We start from the raw sequence: 18459 nt of genomic DNA on the forward strand, positions 1-18459 counted from the left end.
AGTTTTTTGAGGAATCTCCATACTGTTTTCCATAGTGGCTGCACCAGTTTGCATTCCCACCAGCACTGTATGAGGGCTCCTTTTTCTCCACAACCTCTCCAACATTTGTTGCTATTAGTTTTAGATATTTTTGTCATTCTAACGGGTGTAAGGTGATATCTTAGTGTAGTTTTGATTTGCATTTCCCTGATGATCAGCGATGATGAGCATCTTTTCATGTGCCTATTGACCATCCGTATATCTTCTTTGGAGAAATGTCTGTTCATGTCTCCAGCCCATTTTTTGATTGGGTTGTTTGTTTGATGTTTTGTTGTTGAGTTGTGAGAGTTCTTTATATATTAAGGATATTAAACCTTTGTCAGATATATGACTTGCAAATATTTTTTCTCAGTTAGTGGGTTGTTTTTTTGTTTCAATCCTGTTTTCATTTGCCTTGAAGAAGCTCTTTAATCTGATGAAGTCCCATTTGTTTATTGTTTCTATTGTTTCCCTTCTCTGAGAAGGCATGGTGTCCGAAAAGATCCTTTTAATACTGAAGTCAAAGAAGCCACGAGCAGTTTTAAATAGAAGATGACATGATCGGATGTTGTTTCTGCAACATTTCTACAGTGGCAGTGGGGAGAAGAGACTGAAGGGTGACGACTGAGGAGGCAAGAGACCGGACCTTTAAGGAGGCTGTGGGAATATTTCAAAATGACGTTGTAAGGCAGTGACGGTGGAGGTGGATTTGGAAGATAGTTAAGAAATTAAAAAGAAAGGATGGACTTTGGGTGAGAAAACTGAAGAAAACGACATCTTCAAGGAATTCCAAGTTTTTGGTTGGCTAAGTAGCTGAGTGGGGAGTGACGCCATTCACTGGGATGCCAGCCGTAAATATTACTGACTGCTTACACATGCCGAGCCCTTCCTGGGAGTCAGCCACGGACAAGACAAAGTCCCTGCAGTGAAGGTTACGCTCTAGGGGCAGTTTAAAGAAGCAAACAGAAGAACACACGAATAACTGAGCTGGATAAATAGAAAGAAGCAAAGAGGGAACTTAGAGAAAAACTGCAGAGATTAACTCCCCCCCCCCCGCTCCAGTTTTATTGAGATATAACTGATATACGACATCAACTTTGATTAAGGCGGTTAAGGAAGGCCTCTCTGAGCAGGTGACATTTAATCTAAGGCCTAAAGGATGAGAAACAGCCAGTGTGTGATGAACGAGTGTGTGGGCACACGCAAGGCTGGGCAGAGGAAAGAGCAGGTGAGAAGGCCCTGGAGCGAGAAAGTACTCGGCATGTTTACGGAAGAGAAAGAAGAGCAGCTGACTCGAGCAGCGTTGAAGGCAGGCCGAGAGTGACAGCGGATGAGTTTGTAGGGAACAGATCACGAAGTGGCCTGAAAGCCGTGCTGATGAGAACAGACCTTCCAGAAGGGAATGGATTCACGGTAAGAGACAGGGAGAGAAACGACTTCAGAAGGTGGGAGGGGATGGAGACCCTGACAAGTGGGAGGGTGGGGCTTCTTCCATTTTATGAAATGGGAGGATGGGGTTATGTTCAGGCAGATCTGTAGGTTTTATGGTAGGAAGGTGAGGAAGTTCATATGTAATGACTTCTGTTTTCTTAAGAATAAACACAGTCTTCAGCTGAGTGAGAGCGTGGGGACCGGGCATGAAAGCTTTGAAGAGAGAATGAAAGGTGTCCACTGGCCATTTCAGGGAGCGGAACAGTGAACTACCAGGGAAACGCAGGAGGGCTGCTGGGCAGCATCAAGAGCCAATTTGAGGCTGAAATCTTGAATATGAAGTGAGGACAGGCAGCATAGCTGTGGAATTTTCTGCAGCAATGTCCAGCAGCTCAGTGCAATCACAGAGAGGATGGATGGCAGGGTTCATCAAGGGTTGGGTCTTGCTAGGTCAAGTGCATTTGTAAATCAGGTCAACCACGGCCTTGAGCAACAACTGTTTCACTAGACAGGGTGTAGAAGCCAGATCGCAATGGGTTGGGAGGTGAATGAAACTTAGAAATTCCAAGGACTCTTGCATAAGTGTTGCTACCAAGGCTAGACAGGGAAATAGAAGGGAAACCTGGTTAACAGAGTCTTCTTTTACATGTGAAGAGGTGAAATTAGGGAACCAGGAGAGGTAAAGGCAGAGGAGAGCAAAGGCCTAACCAACAGGCCAGTCTCTGTGCAGACAGAAGCAGCTGGGACTAGGAGGCCGGGGAAGCACTGTCTCAGACAGGAGGAAGAGCAAAGACGCAGGTAAGCATGTACGAAGACAGCCAACGAGAAGAACAGCCAGCACTTACTGAGTGCTCATTTTACGCCAGGCACCATTCTAAAGGCTTTGTTTGTGTGGACAACTTTCCTTGATCCTTATAACAACCATATAATAATTTGTCCAAGACCACCCAGATAACAACTGGCAGAACCAAGACTTGAAGGCAGGCAGTCTGATCCTAGATGCCTAGTTCTTAGCCTTTACATTATAATGGAGGTGGGAAGAGGAAGAAACTGAATGAAGTTAAGAAGTTCAACCTAATAGCTTCTAGTTTCTCGTGATTTTGGAGGCAAGGTCATCTGCAAAGCAGGCTTGGGGAAGAGGATGAGGTGAGATGGTGAGGTTTTGGGATAGCTCCTTAGGGGACTGTGAAAGAAGCTCCCCAGAGGACTGCCATGAGGTGGTCAGGGGCTACATGCAGCAGGATACCAGGATATCTGTAGACACAAATATATGTAGTGAGTGACCCCCTCCCCCCATCCCTTGGGGGTCTGGGAGGGAGGCATTCAAGTAAAGGCAATTGTTTATATAAAGAATGTATGGAGGATCCTAAATAGAGGCTACACAGAGGGAACTACAGAGTAAGAAAGGAAGGTCCTTCACCCAAAAGCGTGTGGGGTGAAGGGGCAGTGGTTGGGCAGGGAAGGATACGGCCACGGGAATGGGTAGCAGGAGGGGAGGGGTGAAGATTGATGAGGTCAAGGAAAACAGAGGAAAGGGTATTGGATGGCACTGTGTGGTGGCAGTATCAAAAAACAAATATTTTCCAGGGTTAACATACATATGAGACACTGTGACAGGTAAAGTAAGATTTAAAAAAAGCAGCCGTTCTTGGTTCATCTCCCCAACTATGCGCAGCCCCCTAAAGGGTAGGAGACATCCTCTTGATACACAGATAAACCTACCAAGTGCTTTGCTCAACACACATTGGGTGAATTAAGATCACCTCTCTCACACGAAGAGAAGTCCTCCATCAGAGGTTACAAACCAGTACCTTACGGATGGAATCAGGCTTACGGGAAGTGGGGTATTTGACCTATACAGTGCTCACACAGAATCTGAGCCAACACTGAAAAATCAGATTTCACACAAAATCGGAATTTCTAGCTTCCCTTAAAGAAGCAGAACTTAGACAAGGGGCCCACACTCCCACACAGCAAAAAGGCTGGAGTTGTGTGGCGCTGCCTCTCAAGACAGAGCACACACTGGCCCTAGGACTTCTCTGTGGACTCCAACTCGAAATCTGGGCCAATCCAAAATGCCGTATTCTCCACAAAGCCTCCTGTGAATCATCATTTGAAAGGACTTTCCCCTGCTTTTGTACTTGCAAAATACTGTGTCCCCCTCCTAAGGAACTTTGTGCTCTTTCTGCCCCTGCCCCACCAAGTGCTCACCACTGGTCCACAGTATATGTCACTGGTGTGCATTAATAACTAAGTTTCCCCAGGGCAGGGACAGCGACTCATTCATGTTTGCATTTTTCAGAGTCCAGACTTTGCTAACATACAGTTTCTGAGTAAACGCTTTCTCTTTGAGGGAAACACTTCTTGACTTCTGTTGATCAGTTTAAGAGCCTTAAGTAACTCCTTGGGAATTTAATTTCAGAACTGTAAAACCAATTCAGAGATTACTGTTACAAGCTGAGTGTGACCTGAAAACAACAGACTCAGTGCCTGGAGAATCTTTAGGGTATCAGAAGAAAGTCCATGAAACATAAATCAATTGGCAAAGTTTCTAACAAAGAACGATAAAGTAATGGTATTGAAAGGGCTATGAAGGGAGGCAGGTAACATAATACGGGTTCAGAATAGGGTGTCTATTAATATATACAGGGGTCTTGAAAGGGAAGGTTTTGGTGAGCAAGTATCCCAAACCCATCTCCAATCCCGCTCTCTCCTGAGCCTGAGAGCCATCAACACAACAATCTAGTTTCCAGCGCCCCACGCTGAACGCGTACCTCACACTCAGCACGTCCACAACAGGCATGGCGTCAAACCGCTGCTCCTTCCGGTGCTCCTCTGATCAACCACCAGGCCCCAATCACTCCATCAAAACCCTAGAAGGCCTTCTCGGTTCCTTCTCTCAACACACACCTCCAATCAACAACCAAACCCTCCTGACTGTACTGCCTAAATCGCTCCCTCAGGCTGCCGTCGTCTCTGCCGGGTCACTGCCACAGCTTCCCCTCGTGTCCCCAAGCCTCTAGTCTCCAACTCCAGGAGCACCCCCAGGCCTTCGTCAGTCATCTTTTTGATTGTCTCATTGCCCTCGGTATGAAATTTGTGTTTGTGAGACTGACGTATCAAGCCAAGTTCTGGTCCCAGCTTTCCTTTACAGCCTCATGTGTTCCCAAGTCCCACCCCCTACTTTATATTCCAATAAGACCAAACTTCTCTGTAAGAGAGAAGCCACCATGCCATGCTTTTCTCTACCCGGGAAACGCTTACTCCCATTTCAGTTACATCTTCCTGCTCTTTTAGGCCTCAGTTGACACTTTAATATCCTCCTGAGACATTCTCTAACCCATTCAAGTCTGTGTTCCTACAATACCTTGAACTTTCCCATCATAGTACAATGTCACATTGTCACACTGTCCTTATTTCTTGTGAAAATTACTAAAGGGAAACCTCACTTAAAGCGGAGGCAGGAGGCCAGAAGGTGCAGCTCCCAGCGGTACCACAGTCAATCACAATTACAGGAAGGACAGTCAGTCACAGACCCCAAGAAGAATTCCCAGCAGGAGAGAACTGTCAGTTACAGGCCTCAGCAGGAAAGATGTACATCGCATCTCCTGGAGGAAATCGACTGACTACCTGAGCAACTAAGCCAACAAGAACCCATCATCACCCTGGACTCAGGGTCTCCTCTAATGGAATTTCATTCAAAATGACGTCTCCCAATTTCCTCATCTTTTTCTATACAACAACATTCTCTGCTTTTCTTATTGGACTTGCCTACAGCCTTTGCTATAGCTTGATTGTCCTAAACTGCAATTTCTCTGAAATTCCTGACTAAACCTATTTTGCTGGTAAACTAAGGACTGTTTTACTTTTTAGGGTAACTCTTACTTTCCTCTCCCACTATACAGCACGCTCTACTGGGGAAGGAACCACAAGCAGCTTGTTCTCTGTTCCACCCACAATGCCTGGCACTCACTAAATATTTGTTGAATTAACCACTTAGAGTGGAACACTCCCTTTCCTTAAGGCTAAAGAAACTGTCGCCCTCAACTGTTCACAAACCTAAAACTACACTCAAACTTTATGACTTCTTGAAACTTTTCTCATTGCTCTGTTTGTTTAGAACCAGGCGCACACACCTGTAGGAGGGGCTAGCACACGCAGTGCACACGCAGTGCACAGGCACACCTGGGTGAGTAGTGGAGCTGTGGTAACCCGGCAAGCACAGGCCCCATGGAGGTACTCACCAGTCCGCTCAATCCCAGAGCCCACGGGGAGATGAGAACCTCAGATGTTCTGAAGTTTTAAGGGAAGCCAGAAATGTTCTGAATTTTGAAATGTTGGCTCAAGTTTCTTATGAACAGTGAGTGGAGCAAACATGCCTATTCGTCCAACTGTCTGTGGGCCACACTTGGTCTGAGAATTCTAGTTTTTTCTCGGACCCCTTGACTGAGGCTCTCTCGGACTTCATTTAGATTATGCTTCACTAGGATTTATTTTGGGGGCAGTAACACGTATGCTACCGAAACATCTTGCAATGATTCTAACAGGTTGCTTCTACTTCCCTCATCTTCCACACACGCCTGCCTAAGAAGCACCTCGAGCTGCCTGTCTTGGATCCAACATCTTCTCCCTTTCCGTCCAATCTTTCCTATCCAGCACTCTGCCCTCAGAGACTCATCTTATCTATTCCGGGGAAAGTCATTTATTCACACGAGATAGTGAGTGATGTGGACAGTGATAAAAAATGGAGCAAGATATCTCAAGGCTTCTAAAATGGAGCTGGGAGGCTGTGAAGGAAATGGGGCTTACACATGTACACCACGTCTCTACCCAGATGGAACGGAACTTTTGAACCATACTTTACTATTGTCATCCTGACGTTCTTTGAAGAACTATGCTTTCTCCCATAGATAAGAACTTTCTGCCTTAGAGATGGCCTTAGCAACCGATCACGTATAGCCAAGTAACCAGCTGCTGCCAGCAACAATCCTAAGTTTTGCAGAGCAACCTGTGTGATTTTTCTGTTACAAACCGTCGCCTCCTTTGTCTTCCATGGAACACATTTTGGGTCTCTGCCTGAACCTGGGTGTCTCCCAAATTGCAATTCTAATTACCCAAATACCTGCTATTTGAATTGTAGTGGATTTTTCTGTGGTCGACACTTCTTGGCACAGTTGGCACAATCCAGAGCAACCGAGCCTGACCCCTGGCGCCTCCACTGATGCAAGGAAGACACCTCCAGGAGGCCCTTGTTCTCCAGCATTCCCACCAGCGAGCCTCGAAGGTCTGGCGCTAAGTTCTCCTGGATGCAAACTTCCTACTTTCAGTCGAGGTTCAGACCAGATTTTCTTTGGGCAGATTCCCTGCTTCTGTCCTCAGTCCTCTGGGGGGAGGATTCTGTCCTTGTCTTAACTAGGCCGAGGATTCGGGTTTAAGGACATTTCCTGGTGAGTGTTACTGCAGCTTTAGTAGTTTTCCGCTTTATTTAAGTGGCCACATTCTCTTAAAATTTGAAATTCATCTGTTCTTCATCACCAACGCAGACCTCTTAATTTCTCCTGTTATCCACTGAGGGTCCTCTGACTCTGAAGAAACACTGCTCCTCCTGACTCTCTCTGGGTTGTTTTAGGTGACCGGAAACCGAGCGGAAGTGTCGGGACTCTGTCCGTGACGTGCAGCAGTCTTACAGGGCCTCCCGGCAGGAGAACATACCCCGAGTCAGAAGGCACTTCACATGCTCATCCAGAAGGGACACAGAAAGGACTGGTTATCCTAGCACCTTGAGCAACCTGACACCACTCGGTGCTCAGTAATCTCCCAGACAAGTAGCAGAGAGACCAAGAGCCCATTGGTGATGTTCTGGGAAGTGGTCCTCACACACAGCACATACCTGACCCAGAACATACACCCTCCCGCCTTCATCATCAGAGAACAGCTCTCTCTAAATTATGAGAAACAACCGTTCTCGAACAACCATAAATTATCAGCCTCCTTCAGGAACCCCAGCTGGATTTATATTTAAAGAATATGGTCCCTCTTCTTGTAACTTTTTACCTCAATGGATCCATATTACCCAAAGATGATTTAAAATTTGCTTGGCCCCAACGGGGCTCATTTGAAATACCTAGTTTATTGGCACGCATGGTCAGAAAATAACAGATCTAAAACCAAGCAAGTGGAAGTGGGTGAACTTCTGAGATAATGTGGAACTGAAATGGCCTTTCTGGGGAAGCTGCTTCAGATGAGTCCACCTTAAGGGTCTGCCTTAAAAGAGAGGATTCCAAACCTCTGGGACAAAGGAATGCATGCTTCCATTGGTATGCTGGTATGCAGGAGCTTCTAAAGACAAAAAGACTTGAAAACAACTCTAAAAAGGAGCCCCAGGCTTGCAAAAAAAAAAAAAAAAAAGGAAAAGAAATCCTAAGTAAAAATCTTAGGCCATCTGAGCAGGTAACTTTACCTTAATCCATCTGCTAGAAACACAATTTGGATCCAACTGTTCTCTTGAATTTCGTACCTGAGACGTGGCTAAAATTTTTAAAGATCTCTGTTTGTGTTTGTCTGTTTGTCTATGTATGTACGTCCCTCTCTCCATTTGATACTTTTCTACCTCTGGATGATATTGCCAAAATTAAACATTTATGTAAATTAAGTATTTCCTATAGCTCTCAGAAATACAGAAACTAACCCGAATGTTTTTCCAGTTCAAGTGATCTGAGATAATCTTTGATAAAAGATAGTTTAACTTTGTTGGTTTAGTAAAAACAGATATGTCTTCGGAGTTATCGATACTGATTCTAACACAAACACACAACTTTTTCTACCTGGGTTCACTGGCCAGGTAGGCTCCTGCTGTTTCTGTTGTGGAATTTGTCTGCAGGGGGAATGACTTGAGATGATGGTTAACTATTTACTGTCTAATCCAAACGTAATTGTTAAAAAGAAGCGTTAAATAAATGTAAATAAGATAAAACTTTATACTAAATTAAACTAAATAATACATATTCATTGGACATCTAAGTCATTTCCTATGGATATGGCAAGTATACTGAGACACTGATTACTAAATGTAAGTTCTTTTTTTTTTTTTGGTGAGGAAGATTGGCCTTGAGTGAACATCTGTGCCAATCCTCCTCTATTTTGTATGTGGGATGCCATCACAGCATGGCTTGATGAGCAGTGTGTAGGTCTGTGCTGGAGATCAGAGATCTGAACCTGCAAACCACAGGCCACCAAGGCAGAGTGTGAGAACTTAATCACTACGCCACCAGGCCAGCCCCTTGCTTTTCTAATTTTTTTTCAGAAAGAAACACGATATCAGAGTTATCAACAGGCATGTTTTGTACCACATTGAAAAGTTTGCTATAAAGAGAAATATGCTTCTAGAAATTATAAACTGTGTTATGGGTTTGCTAATCTGCTACTGGACGCTACTATATGACAGACAGTTCACAACTGCCTGCTTTCTAGTTTTCACTGGAAAGTAAAGATTATAAATAGTCTAAAAAAAAAACTTGGAAGAAGAGCTGAGAACACAAATGGATCAAAGAGAAAATGTCAGAACACTTAAAGTAACAACCGTAAATTAGCTGTGTGCAAACTGGGTGCACTGCCGCCGAGAGGACGCGGGCAGAGCGGCACGTGCCTCTTTGGAGCAGTAGCCGTGGACTCTCAGGAGAGCGTCCTTCTACTGTGGCAAGATTTACTGTAACTTCTTCTTTTACAAACTATAGCCACAGACCAGTGATAAATTATGAGTAACATTTATTTAAACAGAAAATGTACATGGCATCTATATTTATCAAAACAGATAAATGAATAAGATATATCTTCAATTTTATCTATAATATACAAATTTACTATAAACGTACTTATTATATAAATAGAAGAAAGCGATTTCATAAAATGCAATATAGTATACATGTGTGGCATATACTAAAAACAGGAAATAGATGTCAGTGTATTACATTTTTATTTCACTTATACATATGGTTTTATATATGTAGGTATGTGCTGGAACATAACATCTACTTTATTTCTTGCTGTGGAATGATCCAACATGTTTGAAAGCCACTGCTCTTATACCACAGTAAACTGAGCAACAGAAGGGTCTACGTGGCCAGATGGAGAAGCCAGCACCCTTCCTGGCCTGCACACGCACAGTGGTAACTCCTCAAGGTCAGGCTTAATCACTCTCTGACAGGCTCATACTTTGCTGCCTTGTCTTTTCAGATTTACAGCCAGGCAACAACCTTTACTTAAAGGAACTTTCCCCATTTCTTATAACTACTTACAAGGCTGAGGATGCTGGTGGTAGCTTCCCAGGTATTTACAGCTCTGTCATCAGTTTAGCAGTGGTTCCATCTTTCCAATCCTTATTCTGCCTGCTCAACCTAGGGCACCCACTTTAGCAAGAATGTGCGGATCTTGCTGCCTCTGCCTGTTCTGTCATTCTCAGTCTAGCAGAGCAACGTCACGATGAACCTATGGACACAAGCGAATCTCATACTGGAATTTCCAAAGAGCGTATGGTTCATGTGAACTGTATCACACAGTTTATATTTATTTAATGTAATGCATAGGCAATTATGCTATCCTCTAAGAGTAAATCTGTAATAGTTCCATAACAACTGCCTTACATCATTTCTTTCTTTTTTTTTTTGCTGAGGAAGATTTGTCCTGAGCTAACATCTGAGGCAATCTTCCTCTATTTTGTACGTGGGTCGCTGCTGCAGCGTGGCTGCTGATGAGTGGTGTGAGGTCCCTGCCCAGGAACCAATCAAACCCAAGCCACCAAAGTGAAGTGCACTGAACTTAACCACAAGGCCACTGGGCCGGCCCCCATCATTTCTTTTTTTTCAGCTAAACTTTGTTAAGTTTTTGAAATGAAGAAAATGATTATATATGAAAAGTACACAAGGAAAGTAGGATATGATTTTTCCGTAAGAGAAGGTATGAAGAATGAAGATGTGTTTTTGTTAAATGAAAACAAGAAAGTAATTTTGTCCTAAAATGATTGTTTCAAAATAAGAAAGAAAAAGATAAGATATAAATAGATAAATATAGAAAGTAAATAGACATAGGAAATAGATATAGAAAGTTGTAGGTTTGTGAAAAAGGAACCTTTAAAAAGAAATTTTGATGTGTAGTCAAGTTGGCTAAAATTAAAATTAATTTATTTAAAAATGAATTTTAATATTAAAAGTACACTGGTCCAAAGTTACAATTCGGTTTTTCTCTATATTAAAGGACAAAGTCTTCTGATTACTGGTCTGCTCTTACTAAGAAATTGTAAAGACAGATTTTGTATCTTGAATGTATCCCGCCTAGGAAACAAAGATTCCGTGTTTTGTCTTTACCAAGTCTTTGATTATTTAGAAACGCTGGGTTTTGCTCAGAACTATGTAACTTTGTGTTTGCCTTAAAAATCTCTGTCACTTTGGTTAAATCGATAATTAAGTACTGTTTCATAAAAATCTGTGATCCTTTTTGATTGAATGTTTTAAAACTTTTTTGATATTTTTTGAAAAACTTTCCAAAAATAAAATTCTAAATAAAGTCTTCATTTTGAGACCTGAAAGATATTAAACTCATTAGGCCTATCTGATGTTAAGTTACATGGGAAGCATTTTCAAATAAGAAATAACATTAAGCCCTCTTTATGCTAAATCTTTATAAGTATATGTTATAATAGTTCCAGAAATTATGTAAAAATCTTGGAAGTCTAACATGTCCTGGTGTAAAATGTTGTCTGTCATCAAAATTAAGGCTCACGCTGGATATCAAAGCTCCTTAGCTGACTTTCCTGCAAAGGCAGCAACAACAGAATCTAAAGGTTATGACACACGTGGATGAAGTCCACTGCTTCTCTTGCCAAAAAAAAGAAAAAAAAAGTTGACCTCTCATTACCAGAGTTTTGTCATCCTGATGTCCTCGTAACACGGCAACAGTCTGCTCCAGAATCAGAGAAATTAAGGTGGGAAAACAATGGCTGTAAATTAAACAAACAGTTGGGGCTCTCGGAAACCCAAGATGGCTGCTTGGTTCTTCCCACTCCCTGGCAAACCCCATTTTTTTCATTTTTACATTCCAGAAAAAGAATTCTGTCCCCAGGGGCCTCAGAACTCCTCCCTCTGGGTCGTTTGAGCACCTGCAGCTGAGTTTCATTCAACTGCCACTTAGTATGGGTTATCATTCTGTTCTTGCTATGGTATGCATGTTTTCCAGATGGCGTCAAGCCCTCCCTTGCCACACAGCTGATGCCCTCACAGCAGCAAAGAAACTGTTAGGGAATGTATTTCCCACTTGGGGTATACCTTCCAATCTCCAGGGATTAAGGCATCCACTTCACTGGGCATATCATACAAACCTTAACAAAAACTTGTCAAACTTCTTGGAATTATCACTGTTCCTACTATCCTCAATCATCAGGCAAAGTCGAGAAAACGAATGGAAAAACTGGACTCAAGCAGAAGAAATATTAAATTACACGAGACTACATGAGCTGAGAAAGATGCTCTAATGTTTTGTTTTTCCAGATTTAAAGAAACTTTTTCTCTTAAGCTATCTACAATTTGGTGTGAACAAGGATGACACATTTACTTTTTCTCCCTACCTGATCCCTCCAGAATTCAGAAACACTCAGTGAGTGTTCTTGTTTTCACTTGTATAAATAGTCAGGTCAAATTTTTAATATAAACAGATCAGTTTTACTGTGATTATCTTTGATAAAAAAATGAGGGTAACTGTAGAGAAAAATCACGTTTGCACCTTTGTAAATATTAGATACTAGTCCTGTTAGAGCCTTTGAGGTTTTGTTATATACTGTAGACTAGACTCCTCTGGCCTGAGGTATTGCCTTTGGTCCTGCTGACTGTTCGCAGTGCCCTCTTTGGAAAACAGAGACTAACTCCTCATGAGACAGTCACCAGCAGATCAGTGTCTACTGGTAAACAACCTTCTGCTGACCCCCTGTTGTCTTATGCTAGTATGACCAGCTACTCTGAGTCTCTAATGACTTATACTGAAATCCATCATCAGCAGGTTAAAGACGCTTTCCCAGATTCCAATTTAGAGGATCCTGTTAGTCAGTCTAGAGCCTGGTACTAGGTATTCTGGAAGCATCCTCAGAGGCAGCCCTGGAGCCCCATTTGGAAAGGACCTTACCAAGCGCTCCTGACCACTGCCACCACTATAGAACTAGAAGGCACTGCATACTATGTGCCCCCTTTTGGGTTCACCTTTGTGTGTGATTACTACAAGGAACCATGGACTTACGAATGTCTAGACACCTGGTATATGACACAAAACACCTTTTAGGATATCAGAATATTCCATTTCAACTTCTTGTTAAAGAATAAACCCAATCACAATCTCATAGATCTAGGCGAAACTTGGCAACCCGTTTTTACACCCCATCTACTCTCCACTGATTACCATTGCCAAAGGCTCTGTCCCTTGGATTGATGTTTTCCATGATCACCTGTTGACAAAAATTTTATCCCCAACCACAGCTATCTTGGCAAATTCTAGACTTGAGCACTGGCTCAACAACGATCCCTGGATTCCCCCAGGGGGATTGCATCAGACAACCAAAGGGCTCTTGACATCCTAACTGCTCAAAAAGGGGGCACTTGTGCATTCCTGGGAGAAGAATGTTGCTCCTACATAAATCGCTCTGGCCACATAAAACAAGAGCTGAAGGTCATAAAAGATAATATCAAACTCCTCAGCCATACAGATCATACTGCTGCCTCCCAGAACACTCTGACCTGTTTGGTCAGTTACCCTCTGGCCTCAGAGCTCCTTTGAGATCAGGGTTCTAAGCCTTACTAAGGATTATTGTTCTGCTTTGTTCAATCTTTGCCACCTTTAAACTGCTAATGATTCGCACTTCTTGATGCTGCATGCCTGTCCCTACCTCCAGAATAACAATTGCTCAGCGACTTGAAATGATCCACCAACCTTGAGAGGATCCTCCGAATAAAGGACTTGATACTTTTTCCAGCTAGAGACTATGCCTAAGACTCATTTTCTGACTGCCTCATTGCTCAGATGCGGCCAGAGCCTCTGATAGCATTACTCCTACTGTACACCTTGCTCTAAACCCCTAAGACAGATATGACGTCCTAGGAATGAGCCTTCCTGGCAACGAAGGAAATATCAATATATCAAACAGTTGATCTGTGGTGCTTTCTGCAGAAAGATCTTGAGCAAAAGGGGAAAATGGGGATGGGGATAACAAAATGGAGTAACCATGTCAAGGCTGCTAAAATGGGGCTGCGAGGCCATGAAGGACACGGGGCTCAGACACACACATCTCTACCCACATGGAATGTAACTTTTGACCTGTGCTTCACTGCTGTCATCTTAACCTTCTTTCGAGAAACATGCTTACTCTCATAGGTAACTTTTTGCCCTATAGATGGCCTTCGAAACCATTCAGTCTAGCTAAGAAGTAGCAGTTGTTGCCAGCACCAATCACAAATTTTGCAAACCCCCCGTGTAATTGATCTCTTTCTGCCTTTATAAACCCTTGCCTCCTCTTATCTTCTTCAGAGCACACTTTGGGTTTCTGCCTGAACCTGTCTCCCAAATTGCAATTCTAACTGCTCAAATATCTGCTGCTCTTTGAATTGTCGCGAATTTTCCTCAGAAGACACTGACAAGTACTTCCCGATAAAATCTCCCACGTGTTATCACTTTTTAATTGGGACCTTCAGCCCTAAGAAAAAAACCACAGGAGAAATAAGAGGGATAATTTTAGGGGGGTCTCCCACCTCTTAAGCTGGGCTTCTCACACTGCATTGTAACTGTTCATCTCTCTAGTTTTCCTCCAGACCCCAGGCCACTTGTCTTGATCACTACTGTACCCTTGAGCAAGGCTGGTGTGGATAATGCCTGAAAAGGGCATGCAGCCCGAGGGTGGATTTTCCTTTAACATCTGCTTAAGGAAGAACCATTTCTACGACGACCCCACAGTCAATCTAAACTGTGGCGGGCAGAGAGCAACGCCCGGAGAAAAGGTGCTGGCTACTCAGGCCGACACCTGAGTTCCGAGTGTCCACTGCTGCCCAACGCCGGGCTGGCGGCCAGGGCAAAGGGGACAAGCTCGCGCGCACGGTCCCAGCTCCCGGTCCACGGCAGCGCTTCACCTCCCCGGGGGCCGGTCCTCCCCATCGTCCTCCCCATCGGCTGTCGTGAAGCACACCCTCAAGACGCCAGCGCTCCGCTCACTCCGTTATTTCACCCTCTTCAACCATCGCTGCCCAGCTCCCGCCCTCGACAGCCTGGACCGCCTGGCCGCGCGGCGCACCCGGGGCGCAGGGGGCGCGTCCGGCCGCCCCGAAGGCCCCCCAGTCCCACGCGGCCCCACGCGGCCCCTGCCGTCCCCCGCCGCCCCCCGCCGCCCCTGGTGCCCTTCAGTCCTCTGCGACTCACCGACCCCGGAGCCGAGCCCGGTGCCCAGCAACCCCCAGCTCCCCACCGACCCCCGTAGCTGCCCCCGCCGCCCCACAGCGCCCGGTGCCTCGCAGCCCTCCGCCACCCCCTGGACCCCGCTCCTCGTGCCCCGCCGCTCCCCGTGCCCTGCAGCCCCCCGCCAGCCCCGCGCGCCGCCGCTCCCCGCCGCTCCCCGTGTCCTGCAGCCCCCCGCCAGCCCCGCGCGCCGCCGCTCCCCGCCGCTCCCCGTGCCCTGCAGCCCCCCGCCAGCCCCGCGCCCTCCCGCTCCCCGTGACCCCCAGCGGCCTCCGCCGCTCCCCGTGCCCCGCTGCCTCCCCCGTGACCACCACCGCCCTCCGCCGCTCCCCGTGCCCCGCTGCCCCAGCCGCGCCCGCCTCCTCGGAAGCCAGGCCCCCGCCGCCCGCCCCTACCTGCGCGCCGCCTCGCCGCGAGCAGCAGTCTCCCTCCGGAGCGTGACAGCCCGACATGGCCGGACCGGGGGACTCGCGGCCTCTACTCTCACGCGCGCTGCTCCCGGCCTCCAGAGAGGCTGACTGGCGACACCACACAGGCCCGCAGGCGGCGCGGAGGGCAGCCCGGGGGCGGGGCGGACCCGGCGGAAGACAGCCCGTAGGGCCTCGCGGACCGCAGATCCCGCGGCGGGGCCGCCCGGCCGGGAGGCGGGGCCACGAGGGCTCGTGGGTCCGAGGCGCCCAGGGGGCGTGGCCTCCGGGGGAGGCGGGGCTCGGGGGCCTGAGGACTGCGCGATCAGGCGGCGCCGCGGGCAGCCCGCGAGAAGGCCGGGAAGATGGCGGCTCCCTGGAGGCTGGGCTGGGAGCCGCGGCTGCTTCGCTGCGTGTTGGGCTTCGGCGGCCGCCGAGGCCCGGCGGTGCTTAAGGGGGCTGCCGGGTGGTCCGCCGGCCGCGGAGCTAGTCGGAGATGGCTTCACAGCACGCGGCGGCTGCAGGGTGAGTGGCTGGGCTCGCGCAGCTCCTCGGGCTGGCTGAGGGTGGGCCAGGGTCAGGGGCTTCCTGATTGAGGGCCTGCATCTGGGACGTGGAGGTACCCGGGGCTCCCTGATCCCCTGGCCTGTTTTCGGGGAGGGCTCTGCGAACTTGGCCTGGTGCATGCCGCGAAGGGCTTTCTGCGGAGCTGGGGGAACTTGACTCCGTCCCTCGTCCCCTGCTGGGATGGCTGCTCTGTGACCTTGCCTTAGAATTTGGGTTATTTGCGAGGCACGCAGAGAGGTCCTAAACGCTCTTCTCGTAGGCCGCTTCCCGGTCACGGCTCAGGTGGCTTCAGGGTTGTCAAGCTTTTGGGGCGGGGAAAAGCTGCCTAAGGTTGCCAAGGTTCAAAAGCAACTCTTAGCCGTCCTTATTCATCGTCTTGGTCCGTCTCTATTAGGAGATCTTTTCTTCGAGGCCACTCGGGTTGCCCCCCGCTACGACTAGTCAAGGACTTAGTTTTTAAACGTCCGTGGCATCTCAGACATAGGTCTGGGAGAATGTTTTAAGCAAAACATGCGTTTGAAATAGTGAAAATTTAGGAGGGGAGTCATACCAAGAAATTTATCGTAGAAAGTTGGCATTTAGCAATGATATTGACCCAATTAATACAAGGCTTCCAGTATTTAATAGCACTTGATACAGGATGCCGGCATTATTTTCCCTTACATAGGGGTGGGGTGGGGGAATAGGACTAACAATTTTTGTGTGTTACATATTACCTGCTAATCATCATTCTGGCACTCCACAGAATGAATTTTAATCTAAAAAATTAGGTGTAGTCGGCATTGCCTACATATTCTAAGCTACCTGAGGCTCAGAAAAAAAACCTTACTGTCACACGGGAAGATGAGTGAACTGAGATTTCTAAAGATTCGGAGATGGGAACAATTTATTTCAGTATCTTCAGCTTAATGTTTCATAAAATACTTTTTGGAGCAGTGGTTCTTTAACTGTGTATAGAATTCCGTCCTTGCTCCCCCCAGTTTGTTAAATATTGAACTTTCCTACACCTCTCAGAGATTCTGTCTGGGCTGGAGCTCAGGCATCTGCATTTTACAAACTACCTTAGGTGAGTGTTGATATATGTTGGTGTTTGATGGGCTACACTTTGAGACTCACTGTCTTAGAAAATCATTGAATAGTAAACGCTCAGTGTTGAAAGTAATCTAGGAAAAGTGTTCTTAACCTTGCTTGTAGAACAGATCCTTTTGAGAATCTTTGAATGCTCTACATCTTCTCAGGGATTTTCCTTAGACCCAGTTTAAGGACTCTTACCTTTAGAAACTCAATTAGGCAATCTTTCTGTGATGCATCATGACCTTTTACCTACCCCCCCACACACTGTGACCAACTTTCCTGGCTCTGCTTGGACATCATTTGTGAGGGAGAGGACATGACATCCTGAGGAAGCTGTCTGAGTTTCCTAGGCCTCCCTCTTTCAGTTAGAAGGACCCTGTGATTAGACGGGCCAGCATGGATAATCCAGGATGCTCACCCTATCTCACGGTCCACTGTTAGCAACCTTAATTCCTGCTTTAACCTGAACTCCTCCTTGCCATGTGAAGTGACATATTCACAGCTTCTGGGCCTTAGGACTGGATGTCTTAGGAAGGCAAGGGCATTCTGCCCACCACAGAAGCTGCCTGTGTTGTTGGGTAGCTCTAAGTTTCTTGGAAATTTTGGAGTTTTTTTCTAATACTGAGTCAAAATTTGTGTAACTTTTCATCTATAGTTTTTTGTTTTGCCGTGCTGAATACACGTGGCAATCCTTGAACTATTAGTTTTACAAAGCATGAATTTATACCATGTTTGTTCATTTTTCTCTGAGATTGGTAGAAATTGTATTTTCGTAAAACTAAGCAATTATTTGGTAATCTATAGACTATGTGGATTAAGTACAGTTATTGAGCTATTTTGTCTTTCACACGTCTATCCAAGATTTAGAAATCTGTCAGTTGGGAGTACTCTTGGAGTTTTGGTTTCCTTAAAAGGCATTTGTTGGCAGCATTTTAATGAACTATGACATATACCAGTGCTTAGCACTTAGTAGAACTCCTCACTCCCTTCTCACAACAACCTAGTAAAGTTGGCATTATCTGCATTTTATTGGACGAAAACACTAAGTAAGGCTCAGAGAAATTAAGAGGATCTCCCAAAGCCACACAGCATAATATAATTAATGAACTGAAGAGGAAAAAATATATGTATATATAATTTTTTATCTATGTTTGACGTAACACATCCCTAGCGTGTTTCATTCTTTGAACTTTATTGAGAAGGTGGAGACGGTCGTGGACCATTCTGCTGATGCTGAGTGAAAGAATGAGCGTGAGGAGTCAGGCACGTGGTAGCCTGCTTGGGCAGTGGTTGACTCACTGAACGGAGCGTGTTCTCTGTCTTCTGGCTCGTGGCCCGTTTAGTCACCTCTAGCTTCTGGAGCTGCAATCCTAAATTCTGTGTAGGCCTTATCCTTCAGGTATTTACAGTTCACCTGGGGAGATAAACGTTAAGGGCAGATCTTTCTAAGATTACGATACTGTGTGCAGTGAGCTCTGTGGGGTAA

The 18459-nt window shown here is 45.9% G+C and overlaps 2 protein-coding genes and 1 long non-coding RNA gene across 12 annotated transcripts in view; 2 read left to right on the forward strand and 1 right to left on the reverse strand.

Annotated features, from left to right (window-relative positions):
• The window catches only part of APIP (APAF1 interacting protein), a 32956-nt gene extending 17343 nt beyond the window's left edge, over nucleotides 1-15613 (reverse strand). For 2 of the 4 annotated variants that reach the window (XM_070229267.1, XM_070229266.1), the window contains exon 1: nucleotides 11359-14800. In XM_070229267.1, the coding sequence (XP_070085368.1) occupies nucleotides 11359-11616 (258 nt within the window). In that variant the 5' untranslated portion in view covers nucleotides 11617-14800. Of the gene's footprint in view, nucleotides 1-11358; nucleotides 14801-15320 lie in introns of those variants that run through there. The other 2 variants (XM_070229268.1, XM_023653865.2) reach the window with 2 other exon arrangements.
• On the forward strand, nucleotides 986-7867 carry LOC138916557 (uncharacterized). The gene is made up of 2 exons (XR_011423821.1): nucleotides 986-1431; nucleotides 4888-7867. It is a non-coding gene; the product is annotated as an uncharacterized lncRNA (long non-coding RNA).
• PDHX (pyruvate dehydrogenase complex component X) overlaps nucleotides 15572-18459 on the forward strand; it is a 179739-nt gene continuing 176851 nt past the window's right edge. For 6 of the 7 annotated variants that reach the window (XR_011423816.1, XR_011423817.1, XR_011423815.1 and 3 more), the window contains exon 1: nucleotides 15611-15857. Coding sequence is in view for 1 of the 7 variants with exons in the window: in XM_001503314.5 (XP_001503364.2) it covers nucleotides 15698-15857 (160 nt within the window). In the remaining 6 variants the exon portion in view is untranslated. Of the gene's footprint in view, nucleotides 15858-18459 lie in introns of all 7 variants that reach the window. The other variant, XM_001503314.5, reaches the window with a different exon arrangement.

The sequence above is a fragment of the Equus caballus genome, chromosome 12 (assembly GCF_041296265.1).
Source record: "Equus caballus isolate H_3958 breed thoroughbred chromosome 12, TB-T2T, whole genome shotgun sequence".
NCBI lineage: Eukaryota > Metazoa > Chordata > Mammalia > Perissodactyla > Equidae > Equus > Equus caballus.